Below are 19,461 nucleotides of genomic sequence, written 5' to 3'. Positions count from 1 at the left end.
GCGAACCAGCAAAGTCCATGGAGCCTTGCTTACAGTAATATATTGTTAATGTGAATCCCACAGGCATGCGGGAAACCAGAAATCTGGCTATCACCCAAACATCGATGGCTGGTAATCTGATGTGGGTTTTTCTTGTCATTGCAGATTCTGCCTGGGAGAACCACTATCCTTTTTCACGGCTCTGCCACCGCTGGAGAGCGTGACCACGAACACAGATCAGCTCGCTTCCTTATTATGCTTCTACCCTCGTCAGTTAATATTACTACATGATACAACAGCTCATGTGTACTTCATCTGGGGAAAATACCTGAATATACATTATAACACTTCATGCTGGCAGACAGAGATGCTAACTATAGTATATGTAAACAGCAACAGTTTATTTACTTCTTATTTGTTTTGGTTGTGTTCAGTGCCTGATATCACAAAGCAGGCATGTCATTATATGTTTTTGTTCCAGTTTCCTCCGCTCCTAATTACTTAATTAGCTCTAATTATTCTGTAACAATGAGCACCTGAATATCACAGAGACAAGTGCTGTATTTCAGGAAATGAGCAGAGCTACTTTAGTAGTACTTACACCAGATAATGCAGTACACTGGGTAGGTTTGCATAAGATCCCAGCTGGAAGTAACCACAATCCTGGCTGGGCATGATGATTGAGCATCTGTTTTGGCAGTTTGGGGAGGTGGCCCTGCCCTTGGCGTGTTTATCCAGTTTGGTTCACTTTTATCAAAAGCCTAGTCCAGTCGTTCTCAATCCTGTTTCTGCCCCCCCCCCTGCCAAATAGAAAGATTTGCACATAAAAAGAAAAAAAAAAACCTTTAATCTACAAGATCATAAATACAGACTGTTGTTGTATCGGCCTTCCAAGACCGAGCAGCTAAAGTATTACTGACATGAATGATGACAACTTCCTGGTTGTCGGTGAGCCGCAATGTCTCTCAGAGATATCAAAGCCCCCACCCCCCCCCCCACCCACCCCCACCATACACCCTGCACTGAGCCACAGAAGGGCTGTCCAATAAACTAAAATGGAAGGGGAGTGGGGGAGATACAACAGACAAATGAGTGCACAAATTGGGACGGAGAGCCTCCAACGCAACTTAAAACCAGATTATGTCATCTTAAGTCACGGTGATGCTGACCAGCCAGTGCACATTAGGAAGTAATTGCCCATATATTTGTTTATCCTAATTCTGACTGTGTCTGATCTGTCGGATTATGGAGAACAGTGTGGGTGTGTCTCTTGGTCTGGAGAACCTCATTTTAACCCTTATCGGCTTGGCTGAGCGTGGGACCGACTGCTTTCTCCCCTTGACCCAAACAAGGCAAGATATGCATTACAGAGCTCAGGAGATGCGTCAGGCAGCACCAACCCCCAGATCAATTGCTCTCAGTTCACCAGTGCCTTGCTGCAAGTCAGCTTCGGGCGCCCACGTCATGCACCGACCACTCTGGGGCAGCCATCCCCAAATGGACCCAGCTCCACCCCCCCCACCGTAATACTGTCCCAAAAACAACCTGCTATGATCTTCAGTTAGACAACCGCACTGAGTTCCTGAAGCGGGTCCTGCTGTCGTAACCCCAAACGAGGTACTTAATCTGAACAGTTCCCCTTGAACAGGTTTTAGATAAGAGTGTCAGCTAAGCCACCTCGTTAATGAAGTGCTCTACCTCATGGCAAGGTACAACTGAGTCTGTGTTGCAGCTGACAGAGGAGAATAGATGCTTGATGGTTTTTCCATCCTATGCTCCGCAGTGCAATGCATGGTTCAGTGGTCTCCGGGAATCAGGATGCCTTATGACATATAGGCCACAGAAAGAAATAATCCTCATTAATACTCTTCAATAAATAAGAACCTGTGGCACCACCCTATTATTCAAATGTTAACTGTGTCCATAAATAAAACTGTACAAACCATTCACAATTCACACAAAAACATTAATATTAAGCACAGTATCTAAGGAGGAATGGTGCAGGTTAGGACTCGGCGTCTGTGACCAGAAGAGGGCCAGGTCAATTGCCCTGCCCAGAACAGCGATTTCGCTGTTGTGTCCCTCGGCATGGCTCTCAACCCTACAAGTTTCAGAGATTCTGTCTGACCCTGTTCTCTGATCTTAACCTGCATGTTGCTTTGGACGAAAGCACCTCCTAGAAAACTTTTGGAGTGTAATGAGGTGACAGAAAGTACCTGGATACTTGCTGTTGCCATGGTTACTCAGAAACATGCATCCTCTATGCGGAGACGCCGAGCCGTGTGTTGACTCGCATACTGTCAGTGAGCCCACTTATCTATTTAATGGAGCCTGCTGAATATAATAAGCAGGAAAATGTAATAAGGGCAGTAACTCAGAGCACAATTACGGTCAAGATGGAGTCTATGCTGGGGTCCACCCCTCTTCACCCACCATCCTCCTCATTCTGGGGTGAGTGTGTACTAACACTAGCCGCCCTTGACACAGCGAGGGGCACGCTGAAGGTGGGATCCGTGAGATTCTGTTTTTGGGGTTGCGGGTGCGATGGGCATGTTTGGAAGTCGAGGCAAGAAATAAACCACGTTGAACAGCATTTTACACCCCGGCAGAACAACGGCTCTCGTGTCTGGCTAACAGGAGCTATTCTAGGGTATGCGTGCGTGGGGTGACATGGGACCGTTTTGACACAACCACTAATGATCTGCTGATCCTGGAGAATGATGCACTGACTGTCTATTTGTGGCTGTCATATGTCAAAAACAGGCTTATTTTTACATTTTAAAGAGGTCTGTCATTAAGGCTCAGGAAAGCATCAGCAAATACTACAGGGAATGACAAGATGCCAAAGGTCAGTCCAGCTCTGAAAAAGGGATCAAACTTCAGTCCTCCATCACTAAGGAGCCTCTATCTCAAATTCTGTCCTAAAACAAAAAAAAAATAAAAAATCACTGAAAGTCATTGGTCGCCCGAGTTAATTATTTAGTTATCACCAATGCCCTTTAAATCAATCAATTAGACATGTGAGAACACTGAGAATTATGTTTAGGTTGAAAGGTATCAGATATCGAAGTCAGATGGGACTGAAAATGCGAACACACATACAGAGTCTGTCCTTCAGTGGCTACTGATCTGCAAACATATGACTGAAGATACAACATGACCTTGAATCTTGCTATAAGGTTTGATCGTGGGTTAGATCAACTTTTTTTGCAACCAAATCCAGCCGGTGACAACTCAAGCAATGAACTGCCAAGATTTAGAAGAGTTCTCAGTATTTACACTGAGACAAAACCTAGAAAATATGTACTAGGAATCTACAGGAATAAGGATAAATACAATGGACAAAGATGACTTCAAATCCCAAATGTGGACAATGAATTTCGCTGTATTCTAGTGAATATGAATATTGATATGACACCAAAGCCATCTGGTAACACACACTCCACTCTTTTCAACTTCGCTTGCCTTATAAGCACTCAGCCCCTTTTAAGATTTCCAAGTAAAAGACTACAATACCCAGCATTCCTCTCACTTTCCCTCGGGCACTATTTCCTGCAGGTAAATGTGCCCTTTGCTGACTAGTCAAGCTGTTCACCATCCATTTGTTAAAAATATGTCTTTCAGAAGTCTCTCATTCACATTCTCAGTTTTTAACTCTAGGGTTAGCAAAGCAGTAACATTACTTTGAGGTTTATTGTACATTTTCAGACATTTTCTCTTCGCTGCGGTCAGGAAGGCTCCAGGAGAGCCTGACGGCCACTAACACCAAGAGACTTAGGTCAGGTTTCTTTCCTCTGAATACTAAATGCAGACTCCTAACAGCTAACATGCCACATGCACTTCATACTATCAACACCCTATTATGAGTGTTCCTCATGTCTGCCTTATACCAACTCATGTACATACACATATTTATAATATTGGCTTTAAAACTTTAAAATAGTAAGAATAACAATAAAATAAAACGCTGTTTTATATTATTTTTCATCGTATTAGGTATTTTTTGTGCACAATCTAGAAAGCGGATGGAAAAAGCATTTAACTATACGTATGTACAATGTCAAGGCAAAGAATGTGACAAGACTTTAAAACTCGAAACAGTGTCCGTGTTGTTGGCCACACGTGTGTCACTGCAATCCAGTTAGAATATTTAAATCAGCGTTTCCCAACCTGGTCCTTGGGGACCCACAGACGGTCCATTTTTTGCTCCCTCCCAGTTCCCTGCCAGACAATCCACATTTCTGCTCCCTCCCAGTAGACCAGGAGCTGAGCAAAAACATGGACTGCCTGTAGGCGAAAGAGGACCGGATTGGGAAACACTGCTTTAAATGTTCCGCAGCGGAGAGCAATTACCATTCCGCTGAGTTGCTATGGCCACTCTCAAACATACCATAATGATGCCAAAAACAGAACATAAGCATCTTTTGTACGTGTGAATCCGTCAATGACAACTGCGATACTGCCAGATGTTTTAGCTGCGTGCGCGAGACAGCAGGATGTGTGACGCTGATGTGACAAAGGACTGCATCACATGCCGACTGAAAACATAATGTTAATAAATTATGCGATTTTCTTAAAAAATATTACTGAAGCACCCTATTCTCCTCTGTCCCTCCTGGTTAAATTGTAACATTTATGTTAATGGCAGCACTGGTGCTCAATCTACTGAAGAGACTAGCAACTGATATTTTGTCTTTTTTAATAATCATTTGCACACTGTCCAAATTAAGTAAAATATAACAGTATAAAATGTGCCTATCACTTGCTACTTTGGGAAATATGATGACACAATTAAAAACTTCACTAACGTTAGTAACAAGCTCATTATTTTGGGCACAAAATTTCATCATTAGCCAATAGTTTATGCTCAAACAATTACTAAACAAGAAGCCTTGAAGGGGACCTGCTGAAATGTAGCTTGACGGTCTTGGTGATCATGTGATGAAATATTTATGTATTATATGAATGTGATGCTGCAGTCAAAGTACACTTGAGAGCCAATGACAAACAGAGTCAGATTCCCTCTGTGTGTCAGCATACCTGGCCACAAACCTGGTTCTGATTCTGAAATGGTCTATACTCAGGCACTCATTGACATGGCCAGCAGCTCCTCGGCTGTATGAGTCATCACAGACCCCCTACTACTGTCTTCAATGATTGTCAAAGACAATAGGCAGTGGAGAGGGGACGGCCATGGAAAAATTTGTCACCCTGGAGACGTGGGGGACCCCATGTCTGGGCCCCCTTGTATCCATCTGACCCTAGACAGCTGCCTAGTTTGGAAGAGGCCCCAGGGCTTTAGCATGGGAAAGCCTGTGCATTAAAGAGCCCCTGCCTACTCTGCTCAAAACACGACCACGTGAGCTTGTCTGTTGTCGTCCTTATTCATTCCAAACGGTTAAATGAGGACCGGCCTGCATAATAATGTGCTACAGCAGGCTGCTTGCATTCAGGAAATCAGAAACTGCCACAATACCTCACCACCGTTACTTGCAAAACCTTAAAACAACCAATTACGATGGCCATGCAGAATTTAAAAGACATACGTGCATGGGCATATGGGAGGATTCTGTCTGAGGATAAGTAGGCCGTCACTTTCGTTTTGAAGACGTCTTCGGTGCGTTAGCTTCAATTCCAGACTTGTAAACAAAGACGTGGTAGGAGGTGGTTCAGCACACATTCCATTATGGAAGAAAATCTGTCAGAAGAGGAACTTCAAGCACTTAACTTCCCTCACTTCTTCTCTTCCTCCTTGTCAGCCTTTCTTTGCCACCATTCAGATCTCATCCGTTATCTCTCTGTTGCTCATTCGCTCACTCCGCAACAGTGGAGGAAGAAGATGATGAGTCATCACAAGAACAGGAAGATGGAGCGAAGCCTGGAGCCCTGTGCTCCCTCTCTACAGTCCCAAGCTGAACTCCACCTGACACTTAAGGAGAGCTATGGGCTGGCAGGGAGGGGAGAAGCACGGGGAAGTCATTTCAGCTTCACCTCAATTTTTGTTTGTCCAGCTTGGATATTTTACTCTAAATGATCAACCTAGAGGACAAATCGACATGTTACTGGAGACAGAAATGTTTTATGTACGCTGCTACAGCATTATGCAACACTGCAACCCTAACCCCAGTGGGGCAGGGCTTTTCTCTCCCGATAAAATCAAATTATTATCCTTTATAATAATAATAGGGTCATTCTGGCTCAATTCAACAAATATTTGGTATCGTCCATGCTGAACCATAAAAGAACTGAACCATTTTGAAATAAAAAACATAAGATTAGGGTTTTATTTTTATCTTAAGGGTTTTATTTGATGCTCAATAAAACCCTTAAAAAATAAACATTATTTTGCTTTTTTCCTATATGTTGTAAAGGGAAGCTAGAACTTTCTAATGACACAATAAAAGTGACAATATTTTTACTACCCTTTAAGATTCTGGGCCTCTTGACAGATTACAGAAATATTTTTTTTTATCTTAAGTTGTGTACATGCTACAAGCTAAATAAATAATGTGTTGGAATTAGGACAAAAAACTTGAATAGCCTCAATTTTGTTTCAGGTAGCAAAGACTGCAAAGATACGGGCATCCGAAAATGGCCGACTAAGCATTTTTGCAATAAAGGAAAAATCTCATCGAATTTCAAGCCAATGTAACTCCTGAGCTATGTGAGGTAGACAAGAGAATTTTTGGATGTTTCATATTGGTCCTTTGTTAAGTTGAGCCAGAATGATCCAATGCCAATAACGACATATTGCTCGAGGTCACATCAAGCAAGCACAATCCTAGCATCTACAGTGATAAACTTCAGCTCACAAATAAGTTCAAACGGCACACTGCTTTGTCTGTAATATCCTCCCCGTTTCAAACACCGCACTGCCAGCTGAATCACACCTGCTCCGAAATGCTGCTCTTCCTGCCGTAATCACTACCCTACCTGCCACCCACAACTACTCCAGCATTGCTCATCACAGGAGTTCACACTTCAACTACATCATCAGACACGCTCATCTTCATGGACAGAAAAAAGGCAATAATCCAGACATGAAGATTCACCATTAAAGGTTTTTTATTTTCATTTCTATACTGTACCGAAAATTCCCAAAGTCTCCAAACCCTTATAATATTCTTAGTCAGCAAATCCACCTACTGTTCTATCTGTTAAACAGCCGGAACTTGGCAGACACCCACATACACCTGAAACCAAAACCTGACACCGTTCCTTATTCTTTGACAGAAGAGATATTTCTAAACCCAGCAACCAGCTATCTATGTGGGATTTTTGCCATTAGAGACCATATAACAGGAAGCCAGTGGCCTAAGGTAGACTACAAGTTGCATGGGACAATAATCCATGACAGAATACATTCGGACGCATGTATTAGTACAGTATGCAGACATCGGAGTGCACAGGAGAAACCTCACCAAGACTGGGGCAAACATACACTGAAGTGGGTCCAAATTTAAACCAGCAACCCCAAAGGTGTTCGGCAACGATACTGTCTGACTGAGCCGCCCTGCCAAGCTCGTTCAGTAGAAGAATGAGATGCTTTCACAAAAACAGCAATAACTAAAACCTGGGAGCCCCAGCGCAGGGTCATCCCTCGCCCTCGGCTCCTACCTTCTCCCAAACGCAGACGGTACATGGTCGGCACACGAGCTCCCTCATCCTCCCAGCAGCCTGGAGTGATCGTTCGTTCCCAGGACGGAATGGGGCAGCCGAGGCACAGGGCTCCTGCTAAAGCTCGTAACCTGACGCCTCTGTTCACGTGAACCCCACAACCACCATCCAAGCACTTTGATCGAATTACAGCTTGGTGGCCTCTACCCGCCCTGCCGTCCACAATACACCGGGGTCCCCAGGTAAACAAACAGCCAGTCAAACAAAATAGCGAGAGGTTCCTTAGGACTGACGACAACCTCATATTTATCGTTACACATCTCAAGAGCAAAGTAAGGACACAAATTATAAACTAACCCGGGGTCCAGGAGGGACGGTTTAGTAAGGTGCTCAAACAAAATCATACCACTAAATAAAATGAAGATTCTTTGTCATTAGAATTTATACATGATGGCACAACAAGTTTGGGACAGCAACTTCCCCAGTGGTTCAAACGAAACAAAACAGGACAAAACAGGTAACATTAACAATATGTGCAGAAAAACAGAATAAACAGTGTAAAAACTGTAAGCTATGAAATCGTCATGGACATGTCATGGTCTGCTACACAGTATCAGCGAGCCAGTATTATTCACAGAGAATCCGTTTGAGGGATGTAAAAGTCACCCTGTTCTTGGAACGAGTGACACCTAAACAACCAGGCTGTGACATGTTCGCCTTTCTTCAACAAAAGCTGTGTTTTCCTCATGACCGCTGTTAAGGTTCAGCTCATAACTTTCCCTGCTACCTTGCTCTGAAACCTGAGTTTTCTCGGGGGCGTCATATGACGGCCAAAAAACTGACGATTCAGATTGCCGTGACTCATCCTCCTACATTTCATCTCATAAAAAAAACACAAAGTAATTTGGGGGGGGGGGGGGGGCTGGGTGTAAGAGCTTTGTTTAATGCATTATGCTGTACCCTCCGGGGACCTCTCGTCTCCTCTAGAAGACAGGCTGTTTCTGAAACTTCTACCCTCCACGCAAAGTGCTGTCGACGTCCATTACAGTGCAAGTGACAGGTACAGGTGGAGGCTGGCCTCCTACCCTTAGTGACACCTCTGATGGCCCTATTGAACTATGAAGTGGGAGGTTTACTGGGGTCCAGCAGGCCTCAGTGGGAGGGCCAATGCTGTACACACACACACACATGCACAAAATAAAGGGAATCTAATTGACCATATAGCTACCTGCCCATTTTTCTCAACGTAGTGTCTGACTGGAATCAAGTTCAAGCAATTAAACTACAAAAAAATGCATTATAAGATTAATGAAATTGAAAGTTTCTAAGTAAGTACTTCTATGGCTTTGGAAATGTAATGAAAATTATACATTGAATAACTTTATAGTTTGTTTTGGCTCCCAATACTATTTGTGCATGTGAAATCACACTTGCAAACTTAATACTGAATTTTGTCAGAATTGTTAATGTGATATATGTATGCATGCATCATGACAGTACATATGGACTCAGACATACTGTAGTTGCCATCTTGCATATTACCTGACCCAGATGTAGCTTGACCCCTGCGGAAATTAAATACTATCCAATGAAAAAACTTATGAAATCAACTTATGAAACTGGGTATTGTTTCTACTTAAATTTGTAGAGAGACAGCACTTCTTCTGCCATACTGACAAAACTTCGTGAGCAAGCATCATTCTTCATTTCTGGTTGCAGCTCCAGTGGCCTTGTGGGGTAGTGTAGTGTCCATCAGGTGCATACTCTGATCTTTCACAGGATGTAGTATGTCATCAGAGTGCCACTGGCCTACCGTCTCATACATACTAAGAATTCAGACATACTGCTCATCTCTCAACCTGTATCATACCTACTACCCAGCAAGCAAGTACTCAATTTCGAATGCACGCTGAAACATACAATGAGGAAGCCTGACATTGGTGGTCTCATGTCAAGAACAACAGAAAATGGACTGAATGAGTTTTGGAAATCTACTCTTTAATTTTAATGAAAGAATGAAAACCTGTAACACCTGTGACAGCTCAGAAAAGCTACCCACAATCCAACCATGTTTATATAACATCAACATTAACAACACCTGATCCATTTAAAGCTCAAGAAAAGCACAGAGAGCCACCAACGCCTTTGACCCATCGTTTGAGGGATCGGATTACGGTCCCCTTGAAGCTCAGAGACCAGTAGAGCAGTGGCCTGCTTCCAGACGATGGGGAGCCTGGAGACGCGGTTGCCTTGCCTCGTCTCTCCTTGCCTGCCATGTACGAGGATCCCGTTTCCCGTCAAGTAGGGCCCATATGAAACAAGGTGATGTGACACAAACACCCCAGTGTCCTCTGGGCCGAAGGGGTGGGGGAACGAACGTAAGACGATACAGGGGAAAGGGTGTATGCGCGTGAGATAGCGTCTCGGGCCGGGATGGGTGAAGCACACGGAATGGGGCTCGGGCAGCAATAAAGACAGTTATTTAGGGTAAATACTGTGCTTTACAGGAGAAACAGGGTTCCGGTTAAATATATGTGAAAAGGAAGCCTCCATTTTGAAAGAGACATCTGGGCATTTGACAAGGGAAAAACGTAACATGCTCAGAGTGACACTACACTGGATAAGCAGCTGGAAGATGGACAGATGTGTACATACAGTATCAGTCAAAAGTCTGGACTATTTTAGCTATATTATTCATGTTGTAGTAAAAGGCCTCAAGGCAAAGAAGTAATACAAATCAAATACTGCAATGACTAAGAGAAACGTCATCTCAAAATTTCAAATCATCCCCTTTTGTTTTGCAGACTCTTGCCATTCTTTCAAGCAGCTTCCAGAAGTAGTCACCTGGAACGCTTCTCCAACAGTCCTGAAAGTGTTTCCACGTGGTCTGGGCACAAGCTGTCTACCTTGCGCTTACTCTTCAATACAACTCATCCCGAACTAGCTCCGTAGGGTTTAGGTCCGGAGATAATGAGGACCAGGTCATCTGTTACAGCACTCCATCGCTTTCCTTGTTCTGAAGATAATACAGTGCTCACTACGAGGTGTGCTCTGGGTCCTTATGTTGTTGAAAAACAATTGACTTTCAGTAGGTATATCCAGAATTTTGACTGATAGTGTGTGTGCGATGGTGTGCATGTATGCATGTTCATAAGAGTAACTGTCTTGCCGTGTTCTAAATCAGCAGTGCCCGGAGACAGTGGTTCTGAAGGCAGTCATACAATTCAACGTAGACATAATTATGGCAAGATGAGACGCTCCCACCAAGGCCTTCAGCTAAGCTTTCTGGGTCGCCGTCTAGGTCTGGGCCACCGCCAGCCCCTCCCCATTCTGTTCTCCCCCCCACCCCACCACTCCTTCCACGCCCGCCAGGATCTGTCACGCCGGCTAACAGCCTTATAAAAATTAGATGAACATTTTATGATCTTGTGGAAACGAGCTGCATTATTGAAGGCCACCATCATTCAGAAAGGAGCGGGGTGGGGAATCCCCCTGGGGTGGGGAATCCCCCTGGGGCCCTGAACGAGAAGCCTTTCCCTGGGGTGTCACACAGACCCTCAAAACAGCCCATGCCTCTTCATATGACGCGGGTCACTGGTGTCTGTTTAACTGAAAGGTATCACTACAAAAGATAATGGCTCCCCCTTCTTACATTAAGGTTCAACGGCTCCGTTACCCATGCATGCATCAATCCATCCATCTTCCAAGTAGTGATCTGGGTCTGGGTCATGGTGAGAATGAGGCTTATATTAGGAGACACCAAGCATAAGGCAGAGCACACCTCTGATGGGTTACCAGCCCATTGAAATGCTGCACTCACACACAGTCACACACTAATAACAATTTAGAGACAGCGTGTTTTTGGACAGCAGGAAAAAAAAAGAAAGAACATGGAGACTACAGGGGGAACGTGGGAAGAACATGGCGAATTCCAGACAGAGCAGGCAAAGGGCATCACATGGCTGTTATATGCTAACAAAAAAAACCCACCGAAAATTCCCTTAACATGCATTACAGAAGACATAATTGGCTGTATCAGCCATTAGCCTCGTTCCTTGTATCCACTAATAGTTACCACACTCATATCTCCAGTCTATTTAATTGTTTTGGAGTAACTAAAAATTCACATGAACTTCCAGCTTCTGAACGCACAGCAGTTCTCGCGTTTAAAGTAAAGAACAGAAGCATTAAAAAGCTGTGTAGTGTACTCTGATGTCCAACAGAGCTGCTCTGGACACCCTGGGGATTTAGAGAGACCCTCTGGACGAGGCCGGAGCGGGTCGCCACCACTGCCTGATGAATCCCAGATAAGCTTCTGCGGAGCTTCCTGAATGCTATCTGCTCCCTCAAGCCGCGAGCCTCTTTATCGAACCACAAGCTCCCTTCGTAAAAAAAAAAAAAAAAAAAAAAAGTAAAACAAAAACGACCATCTGGAAGACAAAGTGCTGGCCCATCGTCTCCTCTCCAGCCTGCCGGGGCTCTTGGTTCAGTGGCTGCAGACCACTGAGGTTGAAAATGGCATGGGGTGCTGATAATGATAAAACCATACGATGGACAGCAGTATGCATTGGGTTGGCGTGGGAGGGGTACATATAGAGAACACTGATCCTGTGTTACTTCTCCACACAGCCTCCAGTAACCCTGGTGCCGTTCTTTTACCTTCTTAAGGTTGCAAATGCCTTTAATATACTTTAAATGCCTTTAATATACTGTATCTCCTGGCATCCCATCATCTGCTCTGTACTTCCAGGGACAGACCCCAGACTCACCGCGCCCTGTTTCCGTTAAGTGGTTAGGAAGACGGATGAGTGAATATCTCGCACCTGCATTGTATTTACATTGTATTTTTTTTTTTTTGATGTCGTAACATCTTATGCCACTTTAGCGCTGATCCTAGCATTTTCCTGGCTAATCCCGCGTAAGGTAATTTCACTTCTCTGCATTTCCCCTTGTGATCCCATTTTACTTTCAGATGCAGCCCTCATCATTTGGTAAATGTTTCACTCAAACGGGCGAATCCTGTATGCAGCCACTCCTCCTGGCGGCGGTGCGACAGATCCGCAAACGGACTGGCGCAGAGACGGCCCAGACGGGCACGGTTAGGAGTTCGCCAGGAGCCAATGGGGGTTAGTGCGGCGGCACTCCAGGTGTCACGCTAATTACTTAATCCGATTTGTCAAAAGCGGGTTCGGGGAGGGCAGGCGGGCAGGCGTACCGGGGCAGGTCCATGGCTCAGCTGGAGGGTCGTTCTGGTACTGCTGCGGGGTGGTGCTGCCACGCACAGGCCCAGCTGGGTCCGCTGGCTGCCTTCCCGGATTGACCGGGGGTGGGCGGCAGAGGAGGGGGAGGGGCACTTGTGTAACGTTCTGGGACGTTGGCTTCAAATGCACAGGACTCATAGGACTAGATTTCATCTCGCAATTTGTAACACGCTCACTGCAGTTGGTGGGTGGGCCGCATATTGTATAACGTTCTGGCTTTAATAAGATGCTTCTTTGTCTGCCTTTGGGCAGGAGTGTCCATATTCCTGCTTGCCAAGCTATTCTGAAAATGGCCCACGCAGTCTGCGATAAAAACGGGGCTTACATGGTGGACCACCGAAGGGAGAGACCCTGTACTACCCAAATACCAAACACACTCCACAGCAGGTCCCGGAAGGCTCCAAACTCTCCCACCCCCACCGTTCTTCAGGGACTGTTATATAATTACACACTGAGGGCAGCTGACATGACCACCTGAATAACATGCCTACCACTTTAAATACAATATGGAGACAAGATGTGGCTTCATTTAGATGATCCATCCATCGTTCCATTTTCCATACCACTTATTGTCTACTTGGTGATGTCAATGGCTTTATTTTTTTCTTCATGAAGTAGGAACAAAAGCGTGGCTGAATAGTCAACCAGTTATTTTCAGCTATTTCAATTTCTTGTCCACAACAAGGACACGGTGAACCTGGAGACTATCCCAGAAAGCACCCGGCATTGGACATCCTGAATGGGATGCCTATAACCCTGGAGATGCAAGGTTACAGCACTAACCAAAAGGCCCTATTTCACTAGAACAATACTACAAAGCAAAATTCGTTTAACAAATTTCCTCGAAAGTGTACAACCAAAGGAGGATATAAATATTTATTCATGCAGCCTTTGTTGACACAAAATAATTTCCTGCAAAGAAAACCCCCCACGCTGAGGTTCAGCTTCCCAGGTATGTCCCGTTCCGAATAAACGAGTGGCTGAAATCGTGAAGACGACTCCTGAGCTGCTGGCAAACGTTGTGCTGATTCACAGCCGTGAACAAAACTAGGTTCCAAGTCACACACTTCTGCCTGCTAAGGGGTTTGCAGTCCAATCCAGGGACCTGCAGCGCCCGTAAGACAATTTCATCTTAGCATTCATGAGTGTAGATGAATGTAAATGTAATACGGTTCTGCAAGAGCTTGCACACGAGTTGGCGCCGATGTATTAATCGCTTGTCCACTGCTGCGAGGATTTTCCATGAGAGCCATCCGAGAACGGGAAAAGGCAGCTAATGGATTACACCGGGGGGGCGTCTTCTGTGAACTTCCGAGACCTGAGAGAGAGGACCTTCACCCATAGAGGGGAGCAAGGCTGAAATGGCCCATAGCTGGAGATTCTGTGCGATCATGGGCCGCACGACATTCCCAATACTATGTAAATACTACAGAGGGGAGGATGAGGGGGCAGCTGTCAGCAGAGACGGGGATTTATCCAAGAGACAGCAAATGCCATTCAGGGGTCATTTTGAGGGGGGTGGGTTAGGGTTGGGGGGAGGGGGGGGCTATTCCATGGATAGCAAAGGCAGGAAGTTTGTTTCTTAGGTAACTTTGTCACCCACTACGGCATGTGAGATACACAAGGAAGTGGCCATTATGAATTGTACAGCGGGGGGGGGGGGGGGGGGGGGGGGAGGGGCGTGTACATAATATACAGCCTGCAAATCTAATAATATGTTAGCGTCGACCGTTAGCATTAGTAGCCCGACACATGCAGAGAATGGGAGGGAGGACTTATGAAATTCAGGGTCTATCAGGACTGCTAATGAGACTGGAGTGAGGTCATGGTACTTCAGAGCACATTCTTCTGGGGGGTGGGGGTAGGGACTGACTGAGGGGAAGGGCCACCTACTTCTCAAATTCTCCAAGAAGTAATTATTGATTGGCTAGTTTCACCAGCAGGGGGCATAGCTACAATTCTGAGCCCTCGCACCAAATGCCCTCGCCAACAGTGCTGGGCCCACCTGAATTTGGGTATCCACCCCCCTCCAGCACCCCTGTTCACCCCTACAACCCGTCCCAACAACTGCTAGCCAGCTATGTAGAGTGGAAACCCAAGATTATCATATTAAACAGGTTTTATAGGATTTTTGAGAAGGCAGCAGAGTGGCTCAGTGGATAGCACTGTCACCACATAGCTCCAGGGCTGGGTGTTTGAATCCCACCTCCGGTGTGTGTGTGTGTGTGTGCGCGTGTGTGTGGTTTGCTTGTTCTTGTGTCTTGCAGCTTTCCTCCAGATACTTGGGTTTCCTCCCACAGTCCAAAAACCTGCAGTTCAGCAAATTGCCATCTCTGAGTTACCTGCAGTGCATGAGAGAGTGCATGTCCTGTGATAGGCTGTCATCCCACCCAGGGTGCTCCTAGCTTACAGGACTCCCCTGCAACCCCGACCAGGATAGGTGGATAGAAGATGGATGGTGGGATGGTATTTTCCAGTACTTTAGGCGCATGCACACAAACGACTCCGCAATAGCCACTAAAATAATGGCCTAAGGCACTTTCCATAACATGCCCGGGTGAGAAAACTCACCTCTCTACAGGCACATTAATTATAAATGAGAAACAAAGTATTTACGGCAAATGGAAGTATCACAGCACTTCTACACTGCAGCACTGTTTTGGGGACATGACGGGCAAGGCAGTGTGCAATCAGAGCTGTTCCTTGGAGTAAACACAGGGTGCTGAGCCGCACAGAAACACAAGCACCTTTATGTGTGGCCATGGCTCCTGCAAAGGAGTCAGCATTCGTTATATATATATATATATATTTTTTTTTTTTCAGCTTCACCATAGGTTCGTTACTGTTACTCTTGTGCTGTATCAGCTCCCAGTGTTCATCACTATCTAGAGGGTGAAAACAGCACATAGAAGCTATTTCAATAAATACCAAAAACATGGTGAGCTTAGCCCGCTATGGACCCACAAATCTCACTTCCTGTTCATTAAGCATACTTAAGTGGGTACAGGCATGATACCACTCCAGAACCAAAACAAAGCCTCTCACCCAGCCTCTGCCATGGCATACCCCCCCTACCCCCTCCTCACATTCCCATGGGACGGCTAGAAATTGCACGGACGGTCGCCCGAAGCGGTCGGTTAACTCATAGCTAAAGTTAGCGCCTCCACAAATTTGTTCAGATTGGCCTAGTTCCTCGGCAAGCGTACAAAGTACATTTGGCACAGTGGGAGAGTAGAGGGGGGAAAAAAAAGCACCCTCTTCCATGAGAAGCACCCCACTGGAATTCGCATTATTTGCAGATTATTTGAAGATCTGGCTGAGACTAACATTTGCTTATGCGAAATCTTCAAACAGAATACATCTAAACCGCTGCTACATGTTTACTCAGGCGAGGCAGGTGGGGGTGTGCGTGTTCAGGGGCTTCAGATGCGAGCGACTTCCAAGACCATGAACTACTTTACAGAAAATAAGCAGGAAAATACTAACAGCAACAGTAAGAGGACCAGATGGCTTATAATACAATTTGCACCAGTGGCAATGCAGAAAACTATAATGAAACACTATACACAGCAATAAGGGTCTATATGTAATTTTTCATCTGTTTCTCCCACATGCAGACAAACTTATCATGAGGGGCTCTTCTTACTGCCTTAAAAAAAAGGTAAAAAAGCATGCAACACATAGCCATGCAGCCTATAGATGGGAGATAAACCACAAAGATTCCCCTCTTTGAAGAACTTTCCTGGCTGAAACTGAGGAGACCACAACAACAGTACTTAGCATGATGCCATGCTGATCCTCTACTCGGCAAATGAGCATCACAGAGGTAGGGTCCTGCTACAATTTAGAGAGCTGGCCAAGGGCAGTGCCTGATGCGAAAGGCAAACTGAGCTTCAAAGCCACAAAGCCTCACTGCTTTATGTCAATACTGTACTGTACTAAATCACTGCAACAGCAACGAGCTGAACATTACCAAGGACATACCATACATCTCAACCGTAATCAATTTTTTTAATCCTCAGTCCCCCCCTGCTCCTCTTTCGAACAGTCCCTACATCATACTGCACAGAATGCATAATCCAGAACACCATCCAATTTCCCTAAATGCTTTTCCAGTATCCTGAAACAGTCACAAGTCCAGAGCCCATCCCAGCAGCACAAGGCAAGACACACTTGGGAGAGGATGAGAACATGGGGAGAACATATAATCTCCAAACGCGGACAGTGTGAACTGATCATGTCTCCCTCTCCAGAACGCTGACTCTGCGGATCACCAACGCGGCAATCGGACACATGAGCATCGCATTTTAAATCTAATAACCATCTGGTTTAAGCTGGCAAGTTTCATGCACAATATAACAATGGGCTGTCTTTTATACACACAAAACAAAACATATGTTTGACAGCAGTATTGTTTACGCAGTTTAATCTCCAATTTATACTGAACCCCCCAGGAGATCAAACCTATAATCACCGTTGTCACAGCAACCCTGCACTTCCTGCCTAAAATGTGGTTGTGCTACCACAGGTAGCAACACTATCAACCGACTCTTCTCCCCTCCCCAAAGGTCCCTGTCTCTGAAAAATAATCTTACGTATTGATACCAGAGCTGAAAAACACTTCTGGATCTCTCCTAGCGACCAGAAGATGACAGCGCAAGGGATGTGGCACAGTTTCTAATTTCTGTTTTTTTTTATTTAAAAATTATATAGAATAGCATTGAAGCAGCATCAAATCCAAAAAGGACAGAACAATTTAGGTTCATTTTCACGTTTGCTTTCCTATATAAATACAGAGAAACGAGCAAGAAGTACTCCAAGTCCTTAAGTTAATTAGGAACGTTGCATAAATCAAGCGGTATACACACCGAATACATAGCAAAGCTCCCGAGAACCAAAAATGGCTGCCTTTTGTAGATTACTGCTGCAAATAAGGCAGTCTGTAGGCTGAACAGGGAGAAAGTCAAGGAATTGAAAATGAAGTCAATGGCCAAGCTGACTAGGGCAGCAGCGAGGTCAAAGGGTGGCACAGATACGTCACCCGAACTCTCCACCAAAGACGAGCGCGTCCCTTAGGGGCTGTAAACGTGGACATTATTGACCCAGCTAACCGGACAGGGGGCAGCACCAAGGTCGTGTCACTCAGCTGTACCCTTGGGGTGGGAGCGGGGAGGAGGGACAGGAATCAGGGGGGCATCTCAGGCACCAAACCATGTCCTTCGCTGACCAAAACGACATTGTTTGTCGGCACCACAGACAAGCAGGCAGTCAGAAATCACCAAGAAAGCAAAGCCAAGCCTCTCAAACAGGCAGCTCATCTCAAACACGCCATCAGTAGCGACTGCAGTCTCGAATCCCCTCCAAACTCACCAGTAATCTGTGTCACGTCTCCTGGCTAAAGGTCGCAACCTCTGGGTTAAGGGACCTACTCCCTTCCTTCTATATACAGGAAGCGTTCGGCATGGTGTGGCGTTACTCCTGGTGGTGGCAGGACAAGAACTGCGTTCCTCAGCTGCAAGAAAATACACAAGAAAAGACAGGTTAAAAAAATTGGTCATAAGGCCGGTAAGGACCATTAGCTCCTGACATAACATGTGTCAAGTCAAGTAGGTTTTATTGTCATTTCAGCCATACACACAGTATATAGAGAAATGAGATAACGTTCCTCCAGGACCATGGTGCAACACAGAGCAGGACAAAGACAGAGCAACATCATAAGTGCAGACAGGACAACATAACAGTACAAACTGACAACACAAGACAACATACAGTGCAAATTAACAGTGGTAACAGTCTGTAACGGTGGTAACAGTCTGAAGTGTCTTTTTGTCATTAGCAAAAGGATCATATTAAGCATCTGCTGCTAACATGAAGACAAGGTGCATAAATTCTCGAAAAAAATAAAAAATAAAAACTTGTTTCTGCCTATTAATATTCAGATCTGAGCAAAACTATCAAGAATTTGGTTAACCATTAATAATTGATTAATAACTATTAATATCCATTCTCGCACTTTTCTCTGCAGTGCTGGCATACACGACACAGGAGGCTCCTTTTTAATTAATTCGCTGACAAAGCAGACGTAAGATCACCCTTGATCATCTGCAGAGTGTCTCACAAGTTCAAATCAAACAGCTGATCGGCTGATTTCCCCTCACACCACCAACTATCGGGAGACCAAACTGAACTGATCTTTAGATAAAAGGGAAAAACGTATAGACCCAAAAAAATAACGGTTTTTTTAATTCCAATAACGGTATACACAGACTCTGCATGTACTTCAGGAAATTTCAGCTTTTACCACATTTGTATATTCAATATTTTCCTGGGACCATTAATCTACTGCTATACTTAACATGCAATCATTGCTGAAGCCTTAAGTTTGCATATTCCGCGCATTTTACAGGTGTAAATGTAAAGACAAAATTAACCCTGGCTGGTGCCATCCGATGTAGACCGTTCGGCGGTGCAGCCTGACCTGACAGCTGACAGTAGCTACCGTAAGCTGGGCTCCATCAACACCACCGAGTTACTCTATAGCGGCGGACCAGATGGTGGCTTGAACGGAAAAACAAGCCGCAAAGCGCCCCCGCGCCTCATCAAC

General features: G+C 45.1%; 1 protein-coding gene across 5 annotated transcripts in view; it reads right to left on the bottom strand.

Moving 5' to 3' along the window:
* The window catches only part of rimbp2b (RIMS binding protein 2b), an 80,767-nt gene extending 73,084 nt beyond the window's left edge, over positions 1 to 7,683 (bottom strand). For 4 of the 5 annotated variants that reach the window (XM_048993241.1, XM_048993249.1, XM_048993259.1 and 1 more), the window contains exon 1: positions 7,597 to 7,680. In XM_048993241.1, the coding sequence (XP_048849198.1) occupies positions 7,597 to 7,644 (48 nt within the window). In that variant the 5' untranslated portion in view covers positions 7,645 to 7,680. Of the gene's footprint in view, positions 1 to 7,596 lie in introns of all 5 variants that reach the window. The other variant, XM_048993277.1, reaches the window with a different exon arrangement.
* Positions 7,684 to 19,461: the final 11,778 nt, after the last annotated feature.

This window comes from Brienomyrus brachyistius, chromosome 2 (assembly GCF_023856365.1).
Source record: "Brienomyrus brachyistius isolate T26 chromosome 2, BBRACH_0.4, whole genome shotgun sequence".
NCBI lineage: Eukaryota > Metazoa > Chordata > Actinopteri > Osteoglossiformes > Mormyridae > Brienomyrus > Brienomyrus brachyistius.
Note: the sequence above shows the minus strand (reverse complement) of the source record. Positions and strands in the feature narration are given on the sequence as shown.